This window comes from Sebastes umbrosus, chromosome 10 (assembly GCF_015220745.1).
Source record: "Sebastes umbrosus isolate fSebUmb1 chromosome 10, fSebUmb1.pri, whole genome shotgun sequence".
In the NCBI taxonomy this organism is placed as follows: domain Eukaryota; kingdom Metazoa; phylum Chordata; class Actinopteri; order Perciformes; family Sebastidae; genus Sebastes; species Sebastes umbrosus.
The window spans coordinates 10959720-10981655 of NC_051278.1; the positions used below are offsets into that span (position 1 = coordinate 10959720).

General features: G+C 39.5%; 1 protein-coding gene across 5 annotated transcripts in view; it reads right to left on the reverse strand.

Moving 5' to 3' along the window:
- LOC119496074 (cilia- and flagella-associated protein 46) overlaps nucleotides 1-21936 on the reverse strand; it is a 68013-nt gene that overhangs the window by 16361 nt on the left and 29716 nt on the right. For 3 of the 5 annotated variants that reach the window (XM_037783133.1, XM_037783129.1, XM_037783134.1), the window contains 22 exons: nucleotides 20521-20593; nucleotides 20111-20246; nucleotides 19828-20011; nucleotides 18746-18899; nucleotides 17755-17972; nucleotides 17511-17645; nucleotides 16761-16925; nucleotides 16156-16304; nucleotides 15483-15581; nucleotides 15340-15403; nucleotides 14060-14212; nucleotides 13554-13754; nucleotides 13352-13458; nucleotides 12199-12381; nucleotides 11683-11821; nucleotides 9516-9713; nucleotides 5526-5714; nucleotides 3527-3649; nucleotides 2322-2504; nucleotides 1789-1962; nucleotides 1033-1130; nucleotides 626-699 (listed from right to left, as the gene is read on the reverse strand). In XM_037783133.1, coding sequence (XP_037639061.1) covers nucleotides 626-699; nucleotides 1033-1130; nucleotides 1789-1962; nucleotides 2322-2504; nucleotides 3527-3649; nucleotides 5526-5714; nucleotides 9516-9713; nucleotides 11683-11821; nucleotides 12199-12381; nucleotides 13352-13458; nucleotides 13554-13754; nucleotides 14060-14212; nucleotides 15340-15403; nucleotides 15483-15581; nucleotides 16156-16304; nucleotides 16761-16925; nucleotides 17511-17645; nucleotides 17755-17972; nucleotides 18746-18899; nucleotides 19828-20011; nucleotides 20111-20246; nucleotides 20521-20593 — 3199 coding nt within the window. The remainder of the gene's footprint in view (nucleotides 1-625; nucleotides 700-1032; nucleotides 1131-1788; nucleotides 1963-2321; nucleotides 2505-3526; nucleotides 3650-5525; nucleotides 5715-9515; nucleotides 9714-11682; nucleotides 11822-12198; nucleotides 12382-13351; nucleotides 13459-13553; nucleotides 13755-14059; nucleotides 14213-15339; nucleotides 15404-15482; nucleotides 15582-16155; nucleotides 16305-16760; nucleotides 16926-17510; nucleotides 17646-17754; nucleotides 17973-18745; nucleotides 18900-19827; nucleotides 20012-20110; nucleotides 20247-20520; nucleotides 20594-21936) is intronic. The other 2 variants (XM_037783132.1, XM_037783131.1) reach the window with 2 other exon arrangements.

Sequence of the window (21936 nt, forward strand, 5' to 3'; positions counted from 1 at the left end):
CCTCAAACAAAGCTAGTTAGAGCGGAGCTGGAGCGGAGTCCAAAACGTTTGGTTTGGTTGACCAATCATAACACAGTGGGCCAAGTATGCACCTGAAAATAAGCTTAATAAATCCTCTTTAATTGCATGTTTGTTCAATCTGTTTAAAGACGGTATTTCTGCACAGTTGTAGATAAAGGCTACACTAATATTATTAGTATTATACTATTTTTAGAATTAGCTTCCACTGGTTGCTGTGATTATTTCCGACTGGACTTATTTGCAATAAATCCAGAGCGTTGCAAAGTCCAAAAGTCAAAATTCATTGAAAAAAAGTTTTTACCTGACAAAATATTCTACTTCAATCCATATTTGTTGGCGTTTAGCCTTTTTCACACACCTGTATTAATGGGGAGGTCCAGCAGCAACCTAACAGCACCTTAAATTACATTCATATAACCACAATAACAAATTCAATCAAAAACCTCAATAAAAGCTTTGAATGTAAAAAAGAATGACATCTGGTACAGACCTAAAATACAGTAAATGTTATGTTTGAAATGGCCCGCATCTGTCATACAAGTAGGAAGACTGACGTCTCTTTATATTGTGAACATTGGTTTAAAAAAATTTATAAGCCTCTAACCTGTAACTTGTGTAGTCTTTCCCCTTTGATTTGGAGCTTTGGTTGTCTCATAGAAGGCCCCAAAAAGTTCTGACCTACAACAAAAACAAAAAAACACTTTTTACCCCTTACCTGTATACTGTATGGACTGCTTCACATGTTCATTTAAAACACCTTCAAATAGATATAGATGCATCCCATCTCTCTCCACAACTACATACTAGTTTAACAATCAGCCCTCTAGTGGCAGGTGTACCACACAGCAGGCCCCTTCTCCAGATACAGTATTACTTTAGCCTAAATCTATTGTGACTTCTGTGACCTGTCATTTACTCATGTACCATGAAACTGCCAGAGGCAGAGAAGGTCAGAATTTATAGCATGGCAAAGAAAGGGAATTAGTGAGAGAAGGACAAAATATAAATTACCCATCTTCAGAGTGCTGAAGCAGCAGGATTTTCAGGTTGGGCGGAAGCTCTGCAAGGATATTAAGGTGGCTGGGAGAGATGGTCAGGTGGCTGAGGGCCTGCAAACCAGAAAGTGATTCAAGATTACAAATTAAACAGTATATTATACAGTCTTAAAATGCCTTTGAGATATATTTTTTCATTATCTGACTAAAAGAATTTTCAGATAGAATAAAAGGTAGGATGTTGGCTCAGCTTGTCAGGAAGAACGTTAAATAACGCACGAAATTCACGCTAAATGTTGGCGAGAAAAAACTGGCATGGCAATTTTCAAAGGGGTCCCTTGATGTCTGACCTCAAGATATGTAAATGAAAACTCTGAGATGAACAGAGTGAAAACTGTATCTTATTAGATAAAACAGATGTTGACAAACTGCATAACGCAAACTATTCATTTTTATTTTTACTGTTGATATTAACAGATTAACATGTTTCTGTGATAATATTCAAAAAGATTCATCTGCCTTTTCAGGGGCAACTTCTTGCTGTGTTACATTCGTAAAGCTGCAGTTGTCCCACATACCAGCTACTGTACATGTTGGTGTGACTTTAAAGAAGAAGTGTGTTTGAAGCTCCACTACTCTGTGTGCTTTTGGAAGTGCATTCAGAGCAAAGGCCGTAACAGTACCGATAGTGTGTCCCCAATCAAGGGAATTTACCGAGCCGAGTATGACAGCATCCATAAATCATGAGTGGTGGGGTTTGGTGACCCAGTACCTTGGAGATGCTATCGAGGGAGTCCTCCGCCCCCTTCAGCATGCTGCTGGGCCTCTCCTCCTGAGAGAGGAGCAGTTTTCTGTGAAGGCTGAGCAGAGCGGAGAGCTGGGATACGCCGGTGCCGGCACAGGCAGAACTCAGGACCTCTGCCATCGTAGCAACTGTGCAGCAGCTCTGGGAATAAAACAGAAGATGGATGAAGGAGCTGTTGGTAATAGCAGGCATTAATGTAGGCGATGATATCCTGAGGAATACCATTAAGTAAGTGAAGACGATGTGAGGGGACAGATGCAAGGGACTGTGTTGTGCGCAAAGCCACCTGCATGCAGTCGGCAGCATATCGACCCCTGCTTCAATACAATGTACTCTATGTGGAACTCTCTACAGCGTGCATAGGCATTACAGTGATGAGACTGAAAGTGAAAGCTGATGATTAGCATGTCATTTCTAAAAATAGTGCATACTCAAGACAATGTCTGCACAATCAGGCAATGTAGTAAAAAAAAATGCACATATGATCTGATGCACAATACCTGAAACAGGGCCAGATATTGACCCACCACTGCGGGGTCAGACTGGCCATGACACTCCAACATGTTGAGAGCAGCGTCAGCCAGGATGGAGGCGGGCAGCTTGTGTTGGAGACACAGGCTGACGGCCTCAGCCAGAGCCTTACTGGCCTGTGCCAACAGCTGCTGGGCTCTACGCCTCCTCCGCTGCCAAGTAGAAATCACAGATACACACACACACAAGGCAGGCAGATTAACATCCCTGTACAGTAAAGTCTGCATAATCAATCATACATACAAACTTACAGTACACATACATGCGTTACACCGTGTGTATAAATTACAACACTATCAATACACTGTACAGTATATATCTCTATCATTCTAATCATAACCCACCTGTAAAATACTTGCAAATATATTTTATCTAACTTCTCTCTACTCAATTTCATTTTTTTCAATATTATCTTTAAACTTTACCCACATGCCCATAGAGTATGTATTAATATGTATTATTGTATTGTTTCTTTCCTAACTTGTCTCCAATGTAAGTGATGGGGCAGACAAATCCACACATACAGAGCTGAAGCTAATATGAGGCTTACCACTGGCTTGTTTCCCGTGACAGCTTTTCTTTCAATGAAACTGAAAGGATTAGAGCTTGTATTGGTATGTTCTTTTCAGCCAGGTGTTCATTCAACAATGCCTTATTAGTTAAATGCTTTGTTTTGACATTTCTATGAAAGAAATTTTAAAATGGTTTAAACGCCATACAAGGCTAGGAAGTTCTACACTGACACACTTATTTAAAAGCAGGTCATTTTGTCTGGCAACAATATTTATAAATCCTCCAAGAACAAAATCAGAATAAATGAACGGATTAAAGCTAAAGTCTGTGAAGGAATTTATCTCATTTTGACATGATTAAAATGACATAATACATTTCGTTTGATTATAGTTAATCTCAAAACTCTTTCAACATTACCAACTGAATCTTACTTAATATTCCAAAATGTTGCCACATAAATAAAACATTGCTCTCATCTTATTCTGCACCAAGACTGACGTAGACGGTAGATCTCTCTGCGCTGACTTTCAATATGAGAACTATGCAGAGCGCCCAGAGATTTACCTCCGGGGGATTTAAGATGTGAGGTGAACCTCAGTTTAAAGACCTCAGATTAGAGATGAGCCAGGAGTGATGGGGTCACTTGTCAGGAGGTATGTACCTGCAGCTCAGCACTTTTGGCAGAGGTCACACTCGGTTCTCTTCTGCTTGATCCTCTGTCTTTCCTTTTCACTGAATTCTCCTCCTCCACGGAAACAGCTTTAGGGTCAGACCAGGCCTCCTTCTCACAAAGTTATTTCAAGATCACAGAACAATGTGCGTGATTAGTATAAAACCCCCTCATGATCTCAAACCAAGAAGACCTGAACTTTTCTGTCTTAAATTATGTAAGCAGACATCCTTCTCTAATCTATAAGCACTGTAAGCTTTTCACTCTGTGTAGCAACTTTTTCCAGGTTATTTGTCCATTGGTGTGTGTGTGTGTGTGTCTGCATCAGGATTCCCAAAAAGGCCCGCAAGTAAACTCTCCAAAGATGTATATGACTTCAAAACAATTAAGTAATAGCGTGTTCGAAACTTCAGTGATTTCTTTCTGGTATGTTGCTTTTGTGGTCATAAAATTTCTGAAGGCATAAACAGTCTGACTTTTTTTCCCAAGGAGTAAATGAAGAAAATTTAGGAGCACAGTGAAAAATGTTCAAGTACCACAGAGAAATATTCACACTGTAGAGCGCTGCGGAGTAAAGTTACTACAAAAAAGGACAGATGCATAGTTGCAGTTTCAAGATTTGGGTTTTGCTTTTAAAACCATCATCAGGGGCAGGTAGAGATGTCAGGAAACAACAGTAAATAAAAGGCTGATGATGTCACATGCCTACACTGCTTAGATCGCCTCCTGGTGGCTGGCTGCAGTATAGCTCATAAATCCCACCCGCTCCATGTTAGCGGATGGGACATGGGCCAAACTAAAAAGTCAAAGCACACGTCAAATACATTTTTCCCAAAGACGGTTTCTATCATTTTAAAGTATTTCTTAATTGCGCCTATGTTCAAGTGTTAATTTTTCTGATCAGTTTGGTTTTATTTAGTTATTTGATGCTATAAAAAGGGGGTGAGACGTCATGATTGACAGCTGTGATTGACAGCTGCTCTGAGTGAAGCAGTCGCAGCCGGAGGCTCAGGAATTATTCAAGAGAGGAGATGTAACTTTAACTTTCCATAACGGTCACCAGTCTGTGTAATCAAACGTGTCAATTTGATCATAGATGTAGTTATAGAGATATTATGGTTAGTTGTTGTGTCTTTCTAGCCAAACAGCTACTGTGGTGCTAACGTAGCAGCTAGGTGGCTCACGCTAACAAGCTGCGGTCGTGTGAGGCCCATAATTGGCACAGGCGGGTATGTGGGCGGGACTTCCAGCCCCTCTATCACTACTGCGCACTCTGGCTTCAAATGACAGCAAAATCTCAAGATGGAAGCTCCCGTATTCGGGATATTTTGGATTCACTTTTGTTCAATGGGAGGAAGTGGAGAGGCGTCGTCCATCTTTATATACAGTCCATGATATCAACACTCAGTTCTCTAAACATTATGTTAACAATTTCAGTTCCTTAGAAGCTTTTAGACCACAGTTCAGGAAAGTTTTATATCTGGGTACGTCAGAGATTTAGTATATCCATAAAGATGGGGGACTCAAAAGAAACAGATTTAAAAGAATGGTAGAAATCAAAGCAGCAGAGGCCGAGATATAATGGCTTTTAGTTCTGAGTCAAGCTACAAAAACACTGGATCCTACTTTTCCAATAATACAACTCAATAGCATTTTTCATAAACCCCCATGAAATTCCCTCCAGAGCCACATAATATAAATATAATTGGTGAAGATTAAGACAATTTCATCATCATCTTTTCATGATTTTTCACTCTAATCTTTTTTAGGAATCTTTTCCATGCCACACAGTTCTTAAGAAGACAAACATATTATTTGTTATTATTTGGCCCCGGGATGTCTGAGCCAAGATATTTTGTATTGTGATTCTCTGAGTAATCAAAATCCATCTGGAATACAGTGCCAGTGGGAACCCGCTATGTACCACACATACTGTATGTATACATGAGCATTATGTGTGAATTTATACAGGAACATTTGTGTTGTCTACCTGTTTATGTTTGTCCCAGAGAGCACACAGATGAATGGGGTCCTCCTGCACAGCCAGCAGTCGGAGGTACTTTCCCATCAGACTCAGGCAGCGAGCTTTAGTCTCCATGTCGTCCAGGGACTGAGAGTTTACTGCAGCCAGCTGGCCCAGAGCCACCTGCCCCAAGGTGCTGCCCACACTCAGCCACTCCTGGACAAGACACAAGGAAGTTAAGGTCATATGAGGAGATGGATGGAGGAACGTACTTACTTGTGCTATCATCTGACAAACACGCTTTTGGATACACAAACCTCTCTACATTTGACTGGACGCATTGATTGATGCTCAGGACTTGGCTGAACAGAAACCCAATTTGGAAGCAAATACTAACAGATGTTTAAAGCTGCAGTCGGTAACTTTGGGCAAATATGAGGAAAAGTTATTTTTATAAAACGGTTACTATATTGTGACAGTAGTGCATGAGCGAGGTAATCTGAAAAAAATCATGTGCCTCTGTGTCCTCCTGTGCTCCTATGGCATTTGCAATATCATCCCCCGAACAAAAACAACCAATCAGAGCCAAGCTGTCTCTATAGCAGCTGTCAATCAGATGCTCAGAGACGGCAGACTCCAGCTCGGCTCTGATTGATTGTTTTCCTCCGGTCTGTGAAATCTTGCAGATGCCATTAGGAGCACCGAAGGACACTGGAGGACACACCGGAGGACACCAGAGGACACAGAGGCACATGATTTCTTTCAGATTACCGGTTTCATGCACTACTGTCAGGATATAGTGACCATTTTATAAAAATAACTTATTTTTTATCTTTATTATTTTTTAATTATAACTTTAATCACATTTGCTCCATTTCCACCCACTGCTGCTTTGATGCCTTGACTTTGTGCAAGTCCTGTTTAGGCCTGTGTGTGTAAAACAGAGTGAAAATATTGATTTCCCCTTGAAGGATAAATAAAGTATGCTTCCTTCTTCAAATACTAAGTACTTATGTTATCTTATTTATATTTCATTTTACGTTATTTTATTTTATTTTTATCTCATTTTAAGGTGTATTAGTGTTGGATGTGTTTAAGCTACTGGATGCCTTAATTTCCTTCGGGATCAATAAAGTATCTATCTATCTATCTATCTATCTATCTATCTATCTACTATATAATGTTAATATTCATGCTCACTTGGACTCATGGACTCAGCCTCCTAATCTGAACTATTAATATTAAATGAGCAATTTCAAATTTAGAGTTCTGGCTGATGCAATAGCCAACATCTTATTTGGCTTTCCAAACATTTGTTGACTGGCACTAAGGTCATTCAGAATGGAGGAAATCATGTATCCGCCTTGTGACTGGAGTTTTAGGGATGTCTAATTGGTAGATATTGCGATTCTGGAAATCAAATTACATTCTGGATAAATTGATATACAGCAATTTCATTACTCCCTGTAATGTGGCTCTCTGTTTTCTTGAGGACTATTAGATTATTGGATCATATCAAGCCCGTTGCAACGAATCTGGGCATCTGGTTTGACAGTAATTTGAGTTTCGAGGAGCACCCCACAAAGCTTGGGCAATCATGTTGATATCATACACGTCTTCATCTAATCACGCCTGGATTACTTAAACAGCCTTTTTACTTGCCTGAACCAAAAATCGAATAGATTGACTCCAAACTTTACAGAACTTTTAAGCAGAACCAAGCAACATGATCACATTTATCCAGTTTAAGCCTCTTTACACTGGCTTCCAGTATGTTTTAGAATAGATTTAAAGATTTTACTGATTACTTTTAAGGCTCTTCATGGCCTCTCTCCCTGTTATATCTCTGACCTCTTAGTACCGTACACGCCAGTACGTACTTTGAGGTCCTCAAGCAGAGGTCTTTTGTCTGTTGCAGAGGTCCGGCTGAAAACTAAGAGGACAGAGCATTTGCAGTCAGGGATCTGCCCGAGGAAATCACGCTGGCTGAGTCAGTGATCTCCTTTAAGTCCCTTCTTAAAACACACTTTTATCTGAAAGCCTTTCCTGATTTTATTTGAGTTTTATTTTCCTTTGAACTGTTGTTTTTATTTCTTTCGCTATTCTTACCTTTTCTTTTTTTTTTACACTATATTAGTTTTTATACACCAACTTGTTTTCTTTAAAACCTGATGATTTAGGACTTCTGTTTTATTCTGCTGCCTTTGTGAAGCACTTTGTAACATGGGTTTTGAAAAGTGCTCTATAAATAAAGATTATTATCATTAGATTAGAGGAGTCTAGAGACTGTATGCTTACCCATGACCCTTGGCAACGTTTCAGGGGTATTTCTGTCTCCTAAACCCTGCACTCTAGGAAGAAATCTTACATAAATAATCTAAATGAAGGCAACACACTCCAAACAGCTTAAATCCTGGGTAGCGGGGTCCCATATGAACACAGTGGTGGGACGCCACCTTAGAGTGATGGCTTGTTGCTGCACTTGTTTGGTTATGACAGTGATAAATAATACACAGCTGCCAATAAAGCACTTTATGTGGTTGTTTGAAGACATAAAAAGTGGGGTGTGTGAGAGAAGCTAAGAACAGAGAAGCTAAGCAATCGCTGTAATTTGTTGGTTAGCCACAAGGGATTTGTTCCCAGGAGTGGTCACAGAGAAGAGCTGTAAAGTACAAAACCGCCTGGTGTTACTTTGCATGTTAGCGTCCCCATGTGGCAATGACACGCAACTAACCTTCTGACCTCCTCAGTAAACCAGACTTTGCCAACATAGAGCTTTCACTTGTTGATGTTCAGAGTAATAGTTTGTATTCTTTGAATTGTAAATTTGTCATTTCCTAAAAACTCTACCTGAAACATTAAATAATTTAGGCACAGGGCAAATCTGAGTTACATATATAGGATGGAATCTTTTCCACCCTTTTGTTGTTTATACAGGTGTATATTTTTTATATTTATCGAGTACTACAGGTCTAAAAAATGAAGTTCATTCATATGTGTTGACCTAAACTGGTCATGTTATATAGAAATACAACAATGGAGTTCTACAGGACATAGGTATAAGCTGTATTTCTGAGTAGGATAAAGTCATTGGGCCTCATGCAAGAATATTTTCGTATTCTTGTCTTAACTTTCTTGTACTTTTTTTTGTGCTGTGGCTTGTATGAATGTGCCACGTCAGATTCAGCAAACGCTCCTAACTTCAGATAACAGTGTAAATGACCTACGTAAACATGATGAATGCCACCTGTTTGTAAATGAGTGCGCATTCATGAGAACTGTAAATTAGCATAATTAACTCCCCAATGATATCATATAAGGTCCTGCCCCATTCATCTGTCTCTGCCCATATATCAGCACGCTGTCTAAAGACACTCTCTCTTCCAGTAAGTCAGCCATGATGCGCCTGGTTACACTTCCTATTATACTACTTATTATATACAAAGAGACAAATTAACCTTCAATTAGTGCATAATTGAAGTTGTTTTGCAGTATATTATAGTGTTATACAATAGCATCAATGGCCAATTTAAATGAATGATGATATTGTTAGGCTACATTAAAATTATATTAATTAATTGCAAAGTCAAACAGGATAATGTCAACATACTTATGAAGTATAATTTATATTGGATTATCAAATTCAGAATTGCTTCAAAGTAATGAAAAATACAATCCATTAGTGTAATCTTAGCTTTGGATAACAGCAAGTTCTCCTAAATGTTTGCACAAACATTTGTTGTACGAGTATTGTTCGATACTGTTCGTAAGAGTGGTTCTTGCATGAGGCCCATTGTTGGTATTGGTCATTTTATTTATTGATGATAAGAAGATAAAATAATAAATTATCCTTCAAAACAATATGCTACACCCTCAAGAAATTACCACGTAATGCAATAGTTTGTCAGAGTAAAAGTTATAGGAGATGTTATTGGGCAAGACTACAGTACATCATTACTGTGCCGGGTAAGTTTGATTATATCTAAATTGATATAAGATGTAAGTGCGCTGTCTAACCTGTTCTATAGAGTTGGGCTCAGGAGAGCAACGTGCAAACTCCTCCAGTGCTCTCTCAGCAGAAGTTTTCCCCTTGCTGGCCAGAGCTCTGCGTTTCTCCTCAGCACAGTGCTCCTCCAGCACGGCCAGACTAAATTCTGCCAGGGCCAGTCGCAGGCGCAGCAGCCTCCGCATGGCTGCCAGTGACACTCCATGACTCTGGTGAGGATGAAAAGCACCAACAAAGAACATGAGAACATGCACTCAAAATTGTAAGCACACACATGCAGCAGTAGCTGATGAGGAAACTGTAACACACACCTGAAACTTGCACACATCAGTATGTTTGCGGCATGGGACAAACTAAAGGAAAAGTTTACACGATAAAGAGAACTCCACAGCAGTCCATTTGCTTCCCTATTTGAAGGGGCTGCATATCTGAAATCAGAAGCACCTTCTTTATAATATTAAAAAGTCTGACTACTATTAAAATGGTAATTGGAAACAATAATTCTGCGGGCGAATAATTCTTCGAGTGGGCTGTGATGATGAGTTCACAGACAAATAGCAACTCAGGCAAGACGTGAGATCAAATATGGTGAGATATGATGGCAAATGAGAAACTTGACTGACTGAAAAAACACTAATTTAAACAAGATAGAACTGAATATAGATGGATAGCCCAGCTCATAAAGATGAATAAATGAGCATGATTCTAGTGATGACAGCTGTTGTCTCTTGTTTCCAAAGCAGGTTGGATGTCAAATCTTACTGGGGCAGCAGCACCATCTGCTGATAGCACACTGCTACAACCCGACCTCCACAGACATTGTCTCTTACACTGATGGAACATTTGCATCTCTTGATCAATTGATGTATGCCCTATCCTTTGGGAAATTAGAAAGAAATAAACACTTCATTCGTGGCTGTAACGTAAAATTTTCAAAAATTTGGTTACCAAGTCAAGTCCCTCCAGCTGGATGCTGTTCCCATTGGCTGAGCGACCCCCTGTACTGCACCAACATCCTGATATCCCCATGCTAGTAGTACACAGTGTGTCTAGTATGTTACTGTCTCCAAAATGTCTTCCATATTATATGTATCTTTATGTTTTTTTTGTTGTTGTTTTTTGCTATATTTATTTATTTATTACATTCATTTATTTTTGTTGTGGTTGTATCGTTGATACCACCCTCTTGTCTTTGTATCATCACAACTTCTGCCAATGTCTCATTCTACAGAAGGCTTTCTTCTATTTCATCTGTTCACTCATTCATGCAGGGCTTTATGTATTGTATTGTTGTTGTCGGTGTCACAAATAATCATCAAATCATATTTCTAAACATCCACACATGATTGAATCAAAAACTCAATAGAGCAAGATATCGTAGCAGGTGTGAGAGTTGTTCAATCAATCTATCTTTCACGATTCCATCAACATGTAAATGCTGTGTGTTGTGTCAGGCCATCTCTGGCACTGAAGCCCTCAGATAACCTCATCTGATGATAGCTTGTATAAGTGCCTGGATAAAATAGGATTCCGACACCCGTCTGCTGTTGACAAGTACCAGTAATGGAGGCTTTATCTGTTTGTGTCAGAAGAACATCTCTGAGATATAAACAGCAATACACACAGAAATATGTATTTATGACAGTGGCACAACAGGGCCTGAATAACCTCATGCAGCAGCTTAATTGTGATTCGGTCAATTAGACTCTTTAGGAAATGAGAATGAGAATGAGAAAAAAAAAAGGCTCTCTAGGTCATTTAGCCATAAAAAGGGCTTTTTACAGGAAAATCCTTTTTTCTCTCAACACTGATACTCAGATCTCTAAATAGGATTGAATATTGTGCCATCTGCACATGTCCTTAATGGGGCAATTTTAGCCAGAATTCAGCGTCTGAGTGTAACAGCAGAGCAAATGCACTTCAGTTGGTCAAAGCAATTTCTTTTACAATGAGTAATGCCTTTTCCTCTGTCCTCTGTTTCTGGTGTTCACTTTAAGCCACGATCTCTGCTGATCAGTGGCCTCAAAAGAAAGTTAAGTAGAGTGGCTGTGACTGGTTAAAAGTGTGGATAACAGAAGACTCAATGCTTCTCAGAACAAGTGAGAGATGAAATGCCTCCCGAGGTTTTTGAAAGGGCAACATCACAATGAAAGATGGATTTTCATGCACTTTATTTACCTCTTCCTGTGAGGGGAGCAGCCGCTGAGCGTTCAGCGCCACACGTTCCTGCTCTGAAACAGCTAGCTGTATTTGGGAGAGGCCATCGAGCAGGAAGCGCTGTCTGTCTTCTCTGCAAGTAGCATGGTTGGCTAGGATTCTGTAGAGCAATATTGTTAAGGGTGAACAAAGACAAAGAAAACAAAGGTTGCGTGAATGAGACAGCAATTGTGCCAAATAGAGGATGTGAGAGCACAGTGGGCATCATGCAAGAACCACTGACGCACCACAATTCTGAAAAAAGCCTCAGAAAAAAGTAAGAGGGAATAAGAATAAGAATATGTTCTTGCATGAGTCCCATTGTGTGTAAGTCTGGTGGTGTAATCGTAGTATGACATATTTCTTAACTTTAACTTTTATGGGCTGACTTTTCAAGCTATCTACATGCACCTAAGTAGACCACAAGTTGTATTTGCATACAGCATATAGTACAGTTTAAGGAACATTCAGGTCTGGAGTAACTCCAGACTGACTAACCTCAGACCATGTGCGTACTCTGCATGTGCCTCTACTGCGTGTCCTCTGTAGCTGAGTTTAGTGAAACCACTGGCACACTCTCTGAGTGTATCGCAGGCGGCCATCAGCCTCTGGACAACCTCGTTGCTGAGTGTCTCTCCAGGTTCACCACCACCAAGGGCACGTATACATTCAATGGCACCTCTGGAACACAACAAAACACATTCAATCAGATCAGGATTACATGAATGCCTGTTAGAGTCACAACTTATCTGAGTGTGTCTGGCTAAACACTTAAAATATGACGTTGAATGGATGTTTCAACAGCTACATGATAAAACTAGGTTTGACTAAGTTGACTTTTGCTCGAGTAAAATATCCAAATTAGTCTTTTCATGAGAAACAAGATACTAAGCTTGCAAATAATCATTAAAGCCACAAAATTTAGCATCACCACAATTTTTCAATTCAGCAGGGTATAACTATCTGTAGTCTCTCATCCTCCATTATGTGTCCTATAAAAAGTTACGATTTTACACCTGTTTTTTCCCAGACGTTAAAATTGCCACAGTGATCAGTCTGCAAGGATGAATATTTGGCTATTTGTGTGATTTTTACATTCATTCCTCCCATATCTTGGGCCTCTGAACAAGAAGGCCCTAAAATACAGCATACTTTTACTCAAACTAGGTATGGGAATCACCACAGACCCCACAATACGACCTTATTGCGATTTTAAACATTTTGCGATATGCTGAGTATTGCGATAAATTGCGTTTTATTACCTTTTTTCTACTGCAAATGATGCAGTTTGTCAACATCTGTTTTATCTAATAAGAAACAGTTTTCACTCTATTCATCTCAGAGTTTTCTTCCACATATCTTGAGGTCAGAGGTCAAGGAAACTCTTTGAAAATGGCGATGCCAGTTTCTCCTCGCCAAAATTTAGCCTAACTTTGGAGCGTTATTTAGCCTTCTTCCTGAAAAGCATGACACAACCAGGTTGGCAAAATACTACAATACTATGCTGTATCTATTTTTCCCTCCACCCCAAACTCAAATGGATAGAGCAGCTTAAAAATGATAGAAATCTTAATCAAAGACAACCTGGTGCAAAAGGTCACCAGAAAAAAATGGCACATTTAGCAGGTTAGACCACAGACGTTTGAGTTACCTCATCTTTAATGAGTTGATCAATAAGGTGAGTTCTGGGATCCGGTTTACCCGCTGCTCCAGAACCAGCTTCAGAGCCCCACAGCCTTGTTTTATAATCTGATCAGCCTGTGAAAGAAAAAAGCATGATGGGAAAAATATTCACTACTACAAACTAAGCTAATCATACTATAGAGGGCTGTTAGAAGGTAGTGATTCTATACCTTGATGTGTGCGTCATGGCCTCTCTGGCCTACCACAGCTCTGACCTTGGTGAGGGTGAGCTGGTACCAGAACTCCTCATCCCCACCCAGGACATGGGCTTTGTCCAGCAGGATCAACGCCTGTTCATAGTTCTGCTCTTCACAAGCCAGAACAGCCAGACTGAGCAAACTTCTAGCCAAAGCTTTCTGGTCTCTGAGCTCCTGGATAGAGGGAAATTGAGTAAGTTATATTAAGTTAGTAAGTAAGTTAGTAAGTTATAATGGATCAGAACATTAGCAGAACCATTGCAGTAAATGCTTGTAATATTTTAGTGGGCATAAAATATCAGTAAGGGTATCACTGTCAACATTTCCTTTCACGTAACTATAGAAACAATTTGTCAGCATTGCTGATGTAGAAAATGGTTGAGTCTGGTATGCCAGACAGTAAAACAATGTTGTTTTTGAAAATCCGATGTGAGCAAGACTGATTGAGTCTGACACTGTGTTCCTCTGTTTCAACTCACCATAGCTACCAAGTGGGCCTCTGCCAGGAGATGCCTGGCTGGTTGATAGAGCCCCATAATGAGGCAAACCTCAGCTTTGTCCAGCCAGATGTCCTGAGCACACACATCCATACTCTGCTGCCCAGACCCAGCTTGTTCATCCACCTTAACTTTCTGAAAAATCACCAAGATAGACAATTCGCTTTGTTTGTCTTGTCTTTGATTGACTCAAACTGTAAACAGAAAATGATGCCAACTTGTTAACAGGTTGGATACATAGAATACATACTGTATGCACACCAAGGTTATAATAGTTTTGAATTTTCAATTGGTTTATATTTTAGTTTATTGACTTTTTGTTTTAATTTCAGTTTAGTTTTCAGAGTGCATTTGCTAGTTTCAGTTTAGTTTCAGTTTTTAGTTTCACAGTAGTTTTATTTTCTTTTTATTAGTGCCAGATATAATGTCTCAGAAGTATGTAGCTATATGTACATACTGTGAGAACTGTGTAGGAGTGACCATAATGTTAAATGTTAAATGCTTTGTCTCTGCGCTACTTTAGTGAAGCAATTGCGACGTAGGGCCATCTCCTGGAATGTCAAGTCAATTTCTGTGGTTCAATGGTACAAGAGTTGTCCGAAATTCATGCCGTCTCTTTTTTTTTGGTAGTTTTATATTATAGCTAAAAAGCTAAAACTGAAATTAATTTCATTTTTATTTTATTTGTATTAGTTTTTTACCCAGGCAATATTGTTTCAGTTTAGTTATAGTTTTCTTAAAGGGTATCGTTTTAATTTAATTTCAGTTTTTATCACTGCTTTGGTTTTAGTTTACTACAATAACCTGATGCACACAGAAGAAAAAAACTTCCTTATGTTCCTTGCTACGGTCTTATAGTGTTATAATGTTAAAGTTTATGGGATGAGCCCTGCAGATTTCAATGTGAAATTCACACCATTAACAGGCTCGAGTACTGTAAATGGAGAAGTACAAGATAATAAAATCATCTCACATAACTGAATTCAGCGTTAACACTCATTCCAGGTTTATGAGACAAGTAATTTGACTGCCGTAAACCTCATGTATTAATCTGCCATCACTCAGTGTTACATTATAAAAGTACTAAATTAAAAATTTCCTTCACCAAAATAAGTTACCTGTGAGCGTTTGCCAATCATCCCCTAAGAAGCAATAAAACTACAGTAAATCAATAGTTATTCATTTTAATGGTAATTTCTTAAACTTCATTTGATGCAACATTTAAAAAACAGATATGTCTATTTTGTGAGAGGCAGGCTAACCTTATTGGAAGCTTTGTGAAGGTCTCTCCTCCTCTCCTGTGAGAAAGCAATCGCTTTGCGGCACCTGGAATCATGAACATAATATCACAGGTCACTACAGCAAAATGTACAAACATTAAATCTTCATAGCTGAGTTGACATACCCCATCTGTTCTTGTTCTTGGATTTGACAAAGATCCAGGAGCTTCTCATGATATGGTGAATGTGTCTCCAAACCCAGCTGACAGCAGGTCCTCACAATTCTAATTAGGGGACAAAAAAGTAGTAACAAACAAAGTGACAACATAAAATGTTATTATTTCAGAGTATTAAGAATAATTCTGAAAGTAACCAATGGCGCCACAAGTTGATGCTCATCAGTTCCCCAGTTTTCAGTGTTTCCCTTCCCTTTTGACTATTTAAATAAATCAGCCTTTTGACAGCTGACTTTAGTCAAATCATTATCTTGCAGTTGCACACAATTGAAATAAGGAAATTGGAGTGTTGGAAACAGCCTGAATTATAAAAAACAGACCTTTCTCAGCACTGTTGATATCCCTAAAAAATATCGAAAGAGTACTCCTTGTGCCTCTCTGCTCATTTTGTACTTTTTGTACTTTGCGTCTACAGTTCAGTTGGAGATTGGTGTGTTATGTTAGTAGCAGCTAAAGTAGCCAGGAGCCGCTAGCCTCAAGCAGAGATGAGGAGCAGACTAGAGAGTGATGGCACTCGAGGCAATTTATTAGATTTTGTACACGAGAGGCTTCATACAACATTTCTCTCATCTGCAGTACTTCTCCTCAACACTTTAACGTGTAAAATTTAATGTGTTCTTACCTGAGTCGGTAGAGGTCAGAGAGGCTCCTCCTATCCAAAAGGTCATGAGCTATGGTCTCAGCTAGATGCATTATGGGTAGGGTCAGGTGGTCGAGCGAGAGTGAGTGAAGCTCTTTTTCCAGCAGGTTGAGATAAAACAGGCTTTGAGTCTACAGACAAACAGAGAAAAAAAAATAAAGAAATAAGAATCAGATTCTTATGGGGATATCCAAAATCTACATATTAATATTATGCAGTGTTTTGTCAGAATAGGAAATGCCTCACAGTGCTACCTGCTTGCGCCATTTCCTAATTATTCAAATCCAATCTCATCACATACTTCTTTCCCATTCTGGTGGTAGATCCATACATTAATTACAACACATATTGAATTCAGATTACTGAGGTTTTCCTCTTACAACATCTTAATTTTACCCACACAGATCAATAAATCCAATTCCTTTTGACCAACTAATGACAGCTTCTTAGAGCGACATTGATACCAAGTCGATGGCAGCTGATTCTATATAACCAGCAGATACAATCCCTGAAATCAGAGTCAATACTGTAGACGCTAGATGGTTATGACACTGAGAGAAATGTGAAGGAGAGGTATGTAGTCTTGCCTGCTGAGTAATGCTGTGTGTATTGATACAGTGGGGGTTGCTGTTGGTTCTGAAGATGTGCCTGGCCAGGTCTGGACAGACGTAGCGAGCCCAGTCCTGAGGGGTGGAGGGAAGTGCCTGATCCAAGATAACGAGTTTAGGTCTCTCTTCTGCAGGGGGAGGCTGCTAAAAAAGATTAGACACATAATTCATATGTGGCTGTTATTACTAGTCAGCATTTAAAATTACAAAGGTCAAGAGCAAATCAGCTGACGGTAAATGCATTCAAACGGCCCAGTTCAAGCTGACAGGGATGGACTTGGCAAATATAGCAGAAGGATACTACGTCCAATTTTCAAATAAGGTGTTCACAAGGATACTTACAAAACACATATATGGAAAGATTAAATGGATTATATTCACTAGAAGTACAAAAATAAAATAACATATATACATGTCAAGAATATTTTCACTGCCCCAAATAATTTTCAGTATTGTGTCATGTAGCATCATTGTGGTAACTCAACAAGCTCAATTTTCATATTAAATAAAATGTTGAACTCATTATGAACATAATACAAAGACAGCATTTCAAAGCATTGTTTCTTTTCATCCTACAGATAGAGGGTGAACAATATCTGACAATTAATGACAAATCAAGTAATTGCATTATCCTTCAAAAGTAAACACCCAGTACTGTATGTTACACACTCTACGAGAAACTGTGTAACTCAACGAAATTCTAAATCCAATTTGAGCGATAGGACTTACATCTTTCACTTTCTTGCCTTTGGCCTTGTCTTTGCCTTTTTTAGATCCAGCAGAGGGAGGAGGAGGAGGCTGCGGCGGCGGCTGCTGGCTCTTTGCAATCTCACTGGAAATCTCAAAACCCACTGCCATGGACACCTGGAGGGACACACAGTGCACATACTCAAGATGCCACAATATGCATTTGAAGAACAGCCTCACTGTCAGAGTTGAGTGATAGGACAATATTGTGGTGAAGATGCAGTACCTGCCATATTTGAAGCACAAACAGGTAGGCTCTGAGCAGGTTAAGCTGGTGCTCAGGTGAAGCCTTGCCTGCCATGACAGCGAGCAGAGTGTGTGCTCGTACCAAGCTGTCAAGGCGCCGCACCTCCTTCAGATCCGACAAACTTTGTGTCAATAACAAGTCCTGGACTCCCGCCAGGGATTTCACTGAGCTCAAATCACGTTTTTTGGACTCGTCCTCTAGAGGAAAGACAACATTTACTGTGACAAAGAGTTTAACAGGAAACAACACAGATATGTACAATAATCTGTTAGTATAATTGAACAGCATCATTACATTACTTTTGACAATTACAAATGAAGACAATGATACAGAGGCACACATCTCTGTAATTAGTTTCCCTTATTTCCTTTATTTGTGTGTTGTGTTTGTCTCTCAGGGTATAGTTAACAGGGCTCATAGCAGGAGACTAAAAACACTTCTCAAAGCATATAGTGCTGCTATTCTCAGTAGGTACCCACATGGGATGTTGAGAAAGCGGTGTCTTTGTCTGGTCAGTTTCCTTTTCCTCTGAACAATATTTGCTTGGCTTAACGTTTACCATTGAACCATTGAAATGAAAGTACAAACACTGAACACCATTGCTGATGCAACCATCAAAAAGCTGTGGCACGGCTCTGTTCTGGATCAGACAGATCAGATGTCTGTATTCCCTTTAGACTAACAGTGTAAAACCCCGGAGATATGAGCATTTCATGCCCACATGCGTCCCTCTAGGGACAAAACCTGAAAGCTTTTCCTCTAGAACAGGGATTGTCAAAGTTTGGACTACCAGGGGTCCGCAAAATAATTAGCTATAAATTGTAAAATTTTGCTGTATCATTAAAAAGTGCATATCTACAGATGGGGACTGTTTGTGTCAATAAAAGGGGTTGAAAAGTTTTAGAATAATTGACCAAACTAACTCGTCACACAGTTGTGTCATGATTCAAATGAACACTATGAGTTCTACCTGCTCCGTCTGCCTGTTCAGGTTCCACGCGTAGAAGGATGTCTATGGCCCACTGAACCTGCTGTTGGGCGTCGGCATTGGGGAAGTTGTGACAGTACAGCCACTCTCCAAACTCTAGCAGCAGGCTGACCTTCTGCCACTGAGTCTCTACACTCTGTTCACATCACAAACACAAAAGTCAGTCAAAACACATTTTATATTTGTTTGTATTTTTATTTTTTTTTCATTTGAAGTGAAGTATCACCTTTGGATGGTATAACAGATTTACTTCATCCTAAGCCTAACTCTTACCCTAAACTTAAACTATCCCCAATTGAGAGGCTCTCCTCTTGTATTTCAGGTCATAGCAACAATATTATGTTCCTGCAATAGAAGAGACTGCAGTTTTAGGACCATATTTCTAGGACTCTAGTTTTATTCCACCCAAAAACTAATTTCTGTCTGCTGCAATGTGATCTCACAGATTACAATTTAGGTTTAGAAAAGAAAAAAGATCATGGTTTGGATTACGTTTGTTACGTAACTTAACCTTTGAAAACCTGTTTGTACAGCGGAGGATTACAGAACCAAAAGGTCTCATCGACTCCTGAGAGAGAGAGAGAGTGAGAGAGATAGAGAGAAAGATAAACCTGAAGAAAGCTGAATAGAAATAGCATGTTATTGCCAGTTGACTGGCTGATAACACGTATTGTGGAGGTCAATTTGCAGTCAGCACAGTTAAATTATTAAGATTATTTTAACTTAACTAAATTGGTAAAACAAGTAGTATTAAATGAGCATTTGTAAGAGCAAAACTAGGGTCCTAGAAATGCGATCCTGGAACTGCAGCCTCCTCTATTGCAGGGACATGCTACTCCATAGCAGGGGGCACTTAGAAACACAGTTGCAATGACACTGTGGCTGCACATGATGGTGCTAGATACTTTGCTAGAAATATTGCATTTGTTCAGTGCAAAAACGACTCCACAGGAAATAAAATGATGAACTTCATGAAAGATTACAACATGATCTATCTGCATGAATCTGCTGATGTATGAGGTTTGGGTCATTATATAAAAATGGTGCCAGAACAGAGGTATTACCAACAGAGAGGTGATGGACTTCTGGTAGCAGGTGAGCTGTTGGGTTATGCTGCCAGCACGCAGCGCCACCTGGTGCCACATGTATGAGTAGCACTGCTTTCCTTTGTCATGTAACATCTCCATGTCCTTCAGTACACTCTCCCCCAGTCGCGCTTTTACCAGTATTCGGTGTTTCAGCAGAGGCCTGGTAAAACACAGAGGACAATAAGATTTCTTTCTGTTTATCTACATTCCCAGTCCCTCTCATATCTGGCCCCCAGTGTTATTTCTTTTATTTACTCACAGCTGGTGTGTGGTGTGAGGGATGTCTGTAATAGCTTGGTCCAGCAGCTGCAGAGCACTTTTCCAGTCTGTTCTATCAATGTAGATTTGGACCAACAAAGTGTAAATGGCAGCTCTCAGGATCTGGTCCTCCTCATCTACTCACAGATGCACATACATAGAGACACAGAAATGCATATTTAGATGGTTGATCTGTAATGTAATGTAAGCATGTGTTCATAATGTAATTATCAATGTAGAAATTCAGCCCATCCAAATGCAAATGTCACATGTTTAATGTTTATCGTGGAATGAATAACATTTTTTGTGGCTTCCATTATTTATAGTATAGAGGTACATAGGTAACCAATCAGAAAAAAATCAAAAAAGAAAAAGAAAGTTCAACCATGTCAGGGTCCTTTTAGCACTCACCAGTTGCTTCATGTTTAGAGCTCCCAGGAGGCAGCGATGTCAAGGTCAGCGAGCCTTTCACTTTGCCCCGTTTCTGAAATACAAAAAAGGAAAGGATTAAAACTTGAGTCGCTACAAGGGTGATAGGAGAGTGTTGCTGGTAGTGGTGGATGGCTGGTTGTACTTAAAGCCCACTGATGTATAACATAAATTGCTATGTGACCTTGCCCTTTATATCACCCTGACCCCAAATCTGTAAATCCCTTCCACATCCAAAGCCTTCAACATTACTGCGTTCACTTATCTGGGTGAAGTAGTCATTTTTGATGTTCACACTTGGGCATTCCATACAGAAAAATGTCACAATAAGTCTGTTCAGACAAGCCACAGCTGTATGAGATAGCTTTTTTTTTTCTTGTTTTACTGTGGGTCGCACCACTGCTGAACACCACAGATGATCATCATTCTGAATTCTTACATAAGCTGCCTTTAATTATGGATTTGACGTTATTTTGCATTTGATCGAGTGTTTATCCCGCTAGCTGGATAGCTGTCCATTGGGGAGATGTTTTCTCACACTTCTCCCCTGTAGCACCCTCAAAAAAATGTTTCATCTATTAAAGATGACGGAGCAAGTTTAAGATCTTTACCGCTTATTTTACTCAGTTTTATTGCAACCAAACTAAGTTGTTAAAAACAAATAGCGGAACATGAAAGGTCAGTTTGGCTGTCATTCAATTCTTGTTTTGCTCACTTGTTATTCATTTTGTTGCTAGTACTTTTGTCCTGTCAGCAGTTGGCATGAATAAAAATGTAAAGTGTTGGGAAAGACTTGTCTGATGCTGGGGCTGGGAAATTTCCCATAACAGGGGGGCAGACTGTGTTTCTGTGGTTTCCCTCGTTGCTGTGCTGTTGTATTGCTCCTGCACCACTAATAATGCTTTGTTGTTAAACATAACAGAAATTCAAAAAGGTAGCTGTGGGCCAATTAAAGCCAGGTGCTGAACAACAGATTCTGTGAAGGAAAAATGGAGCGTATCTGCACAGTGGATTAAAGCTCCAAGTAACTGCACTGGAAAATGCTGTATGCTTCTTTTTAAATATATCAAATATTTATATTGAAATATTGAAAATACATTTTGGAAGGTCTATAACCTTTGTGAAACAATTTCAAGTTGTCAATTTATTTTTCTGGAGGGTCACTTTGTGGGGCTGTATATTTTTTGTCTGATCACTTGGCTATGACTAACAACATGTCATCAGTTTTGTGACCATAAACAGTATACAGAACATTATCCATTGTCATGTTGGCCATTTGCCTTATGAAGACCTGAGGGGGTCCAAACATCACAGAGTTGATTAAGGCTGCATTCACACGAGATCAGCCGGTGTGGCGAATACACAAGTTTTTACATTCATTTTGAATGGAGGTAGTGT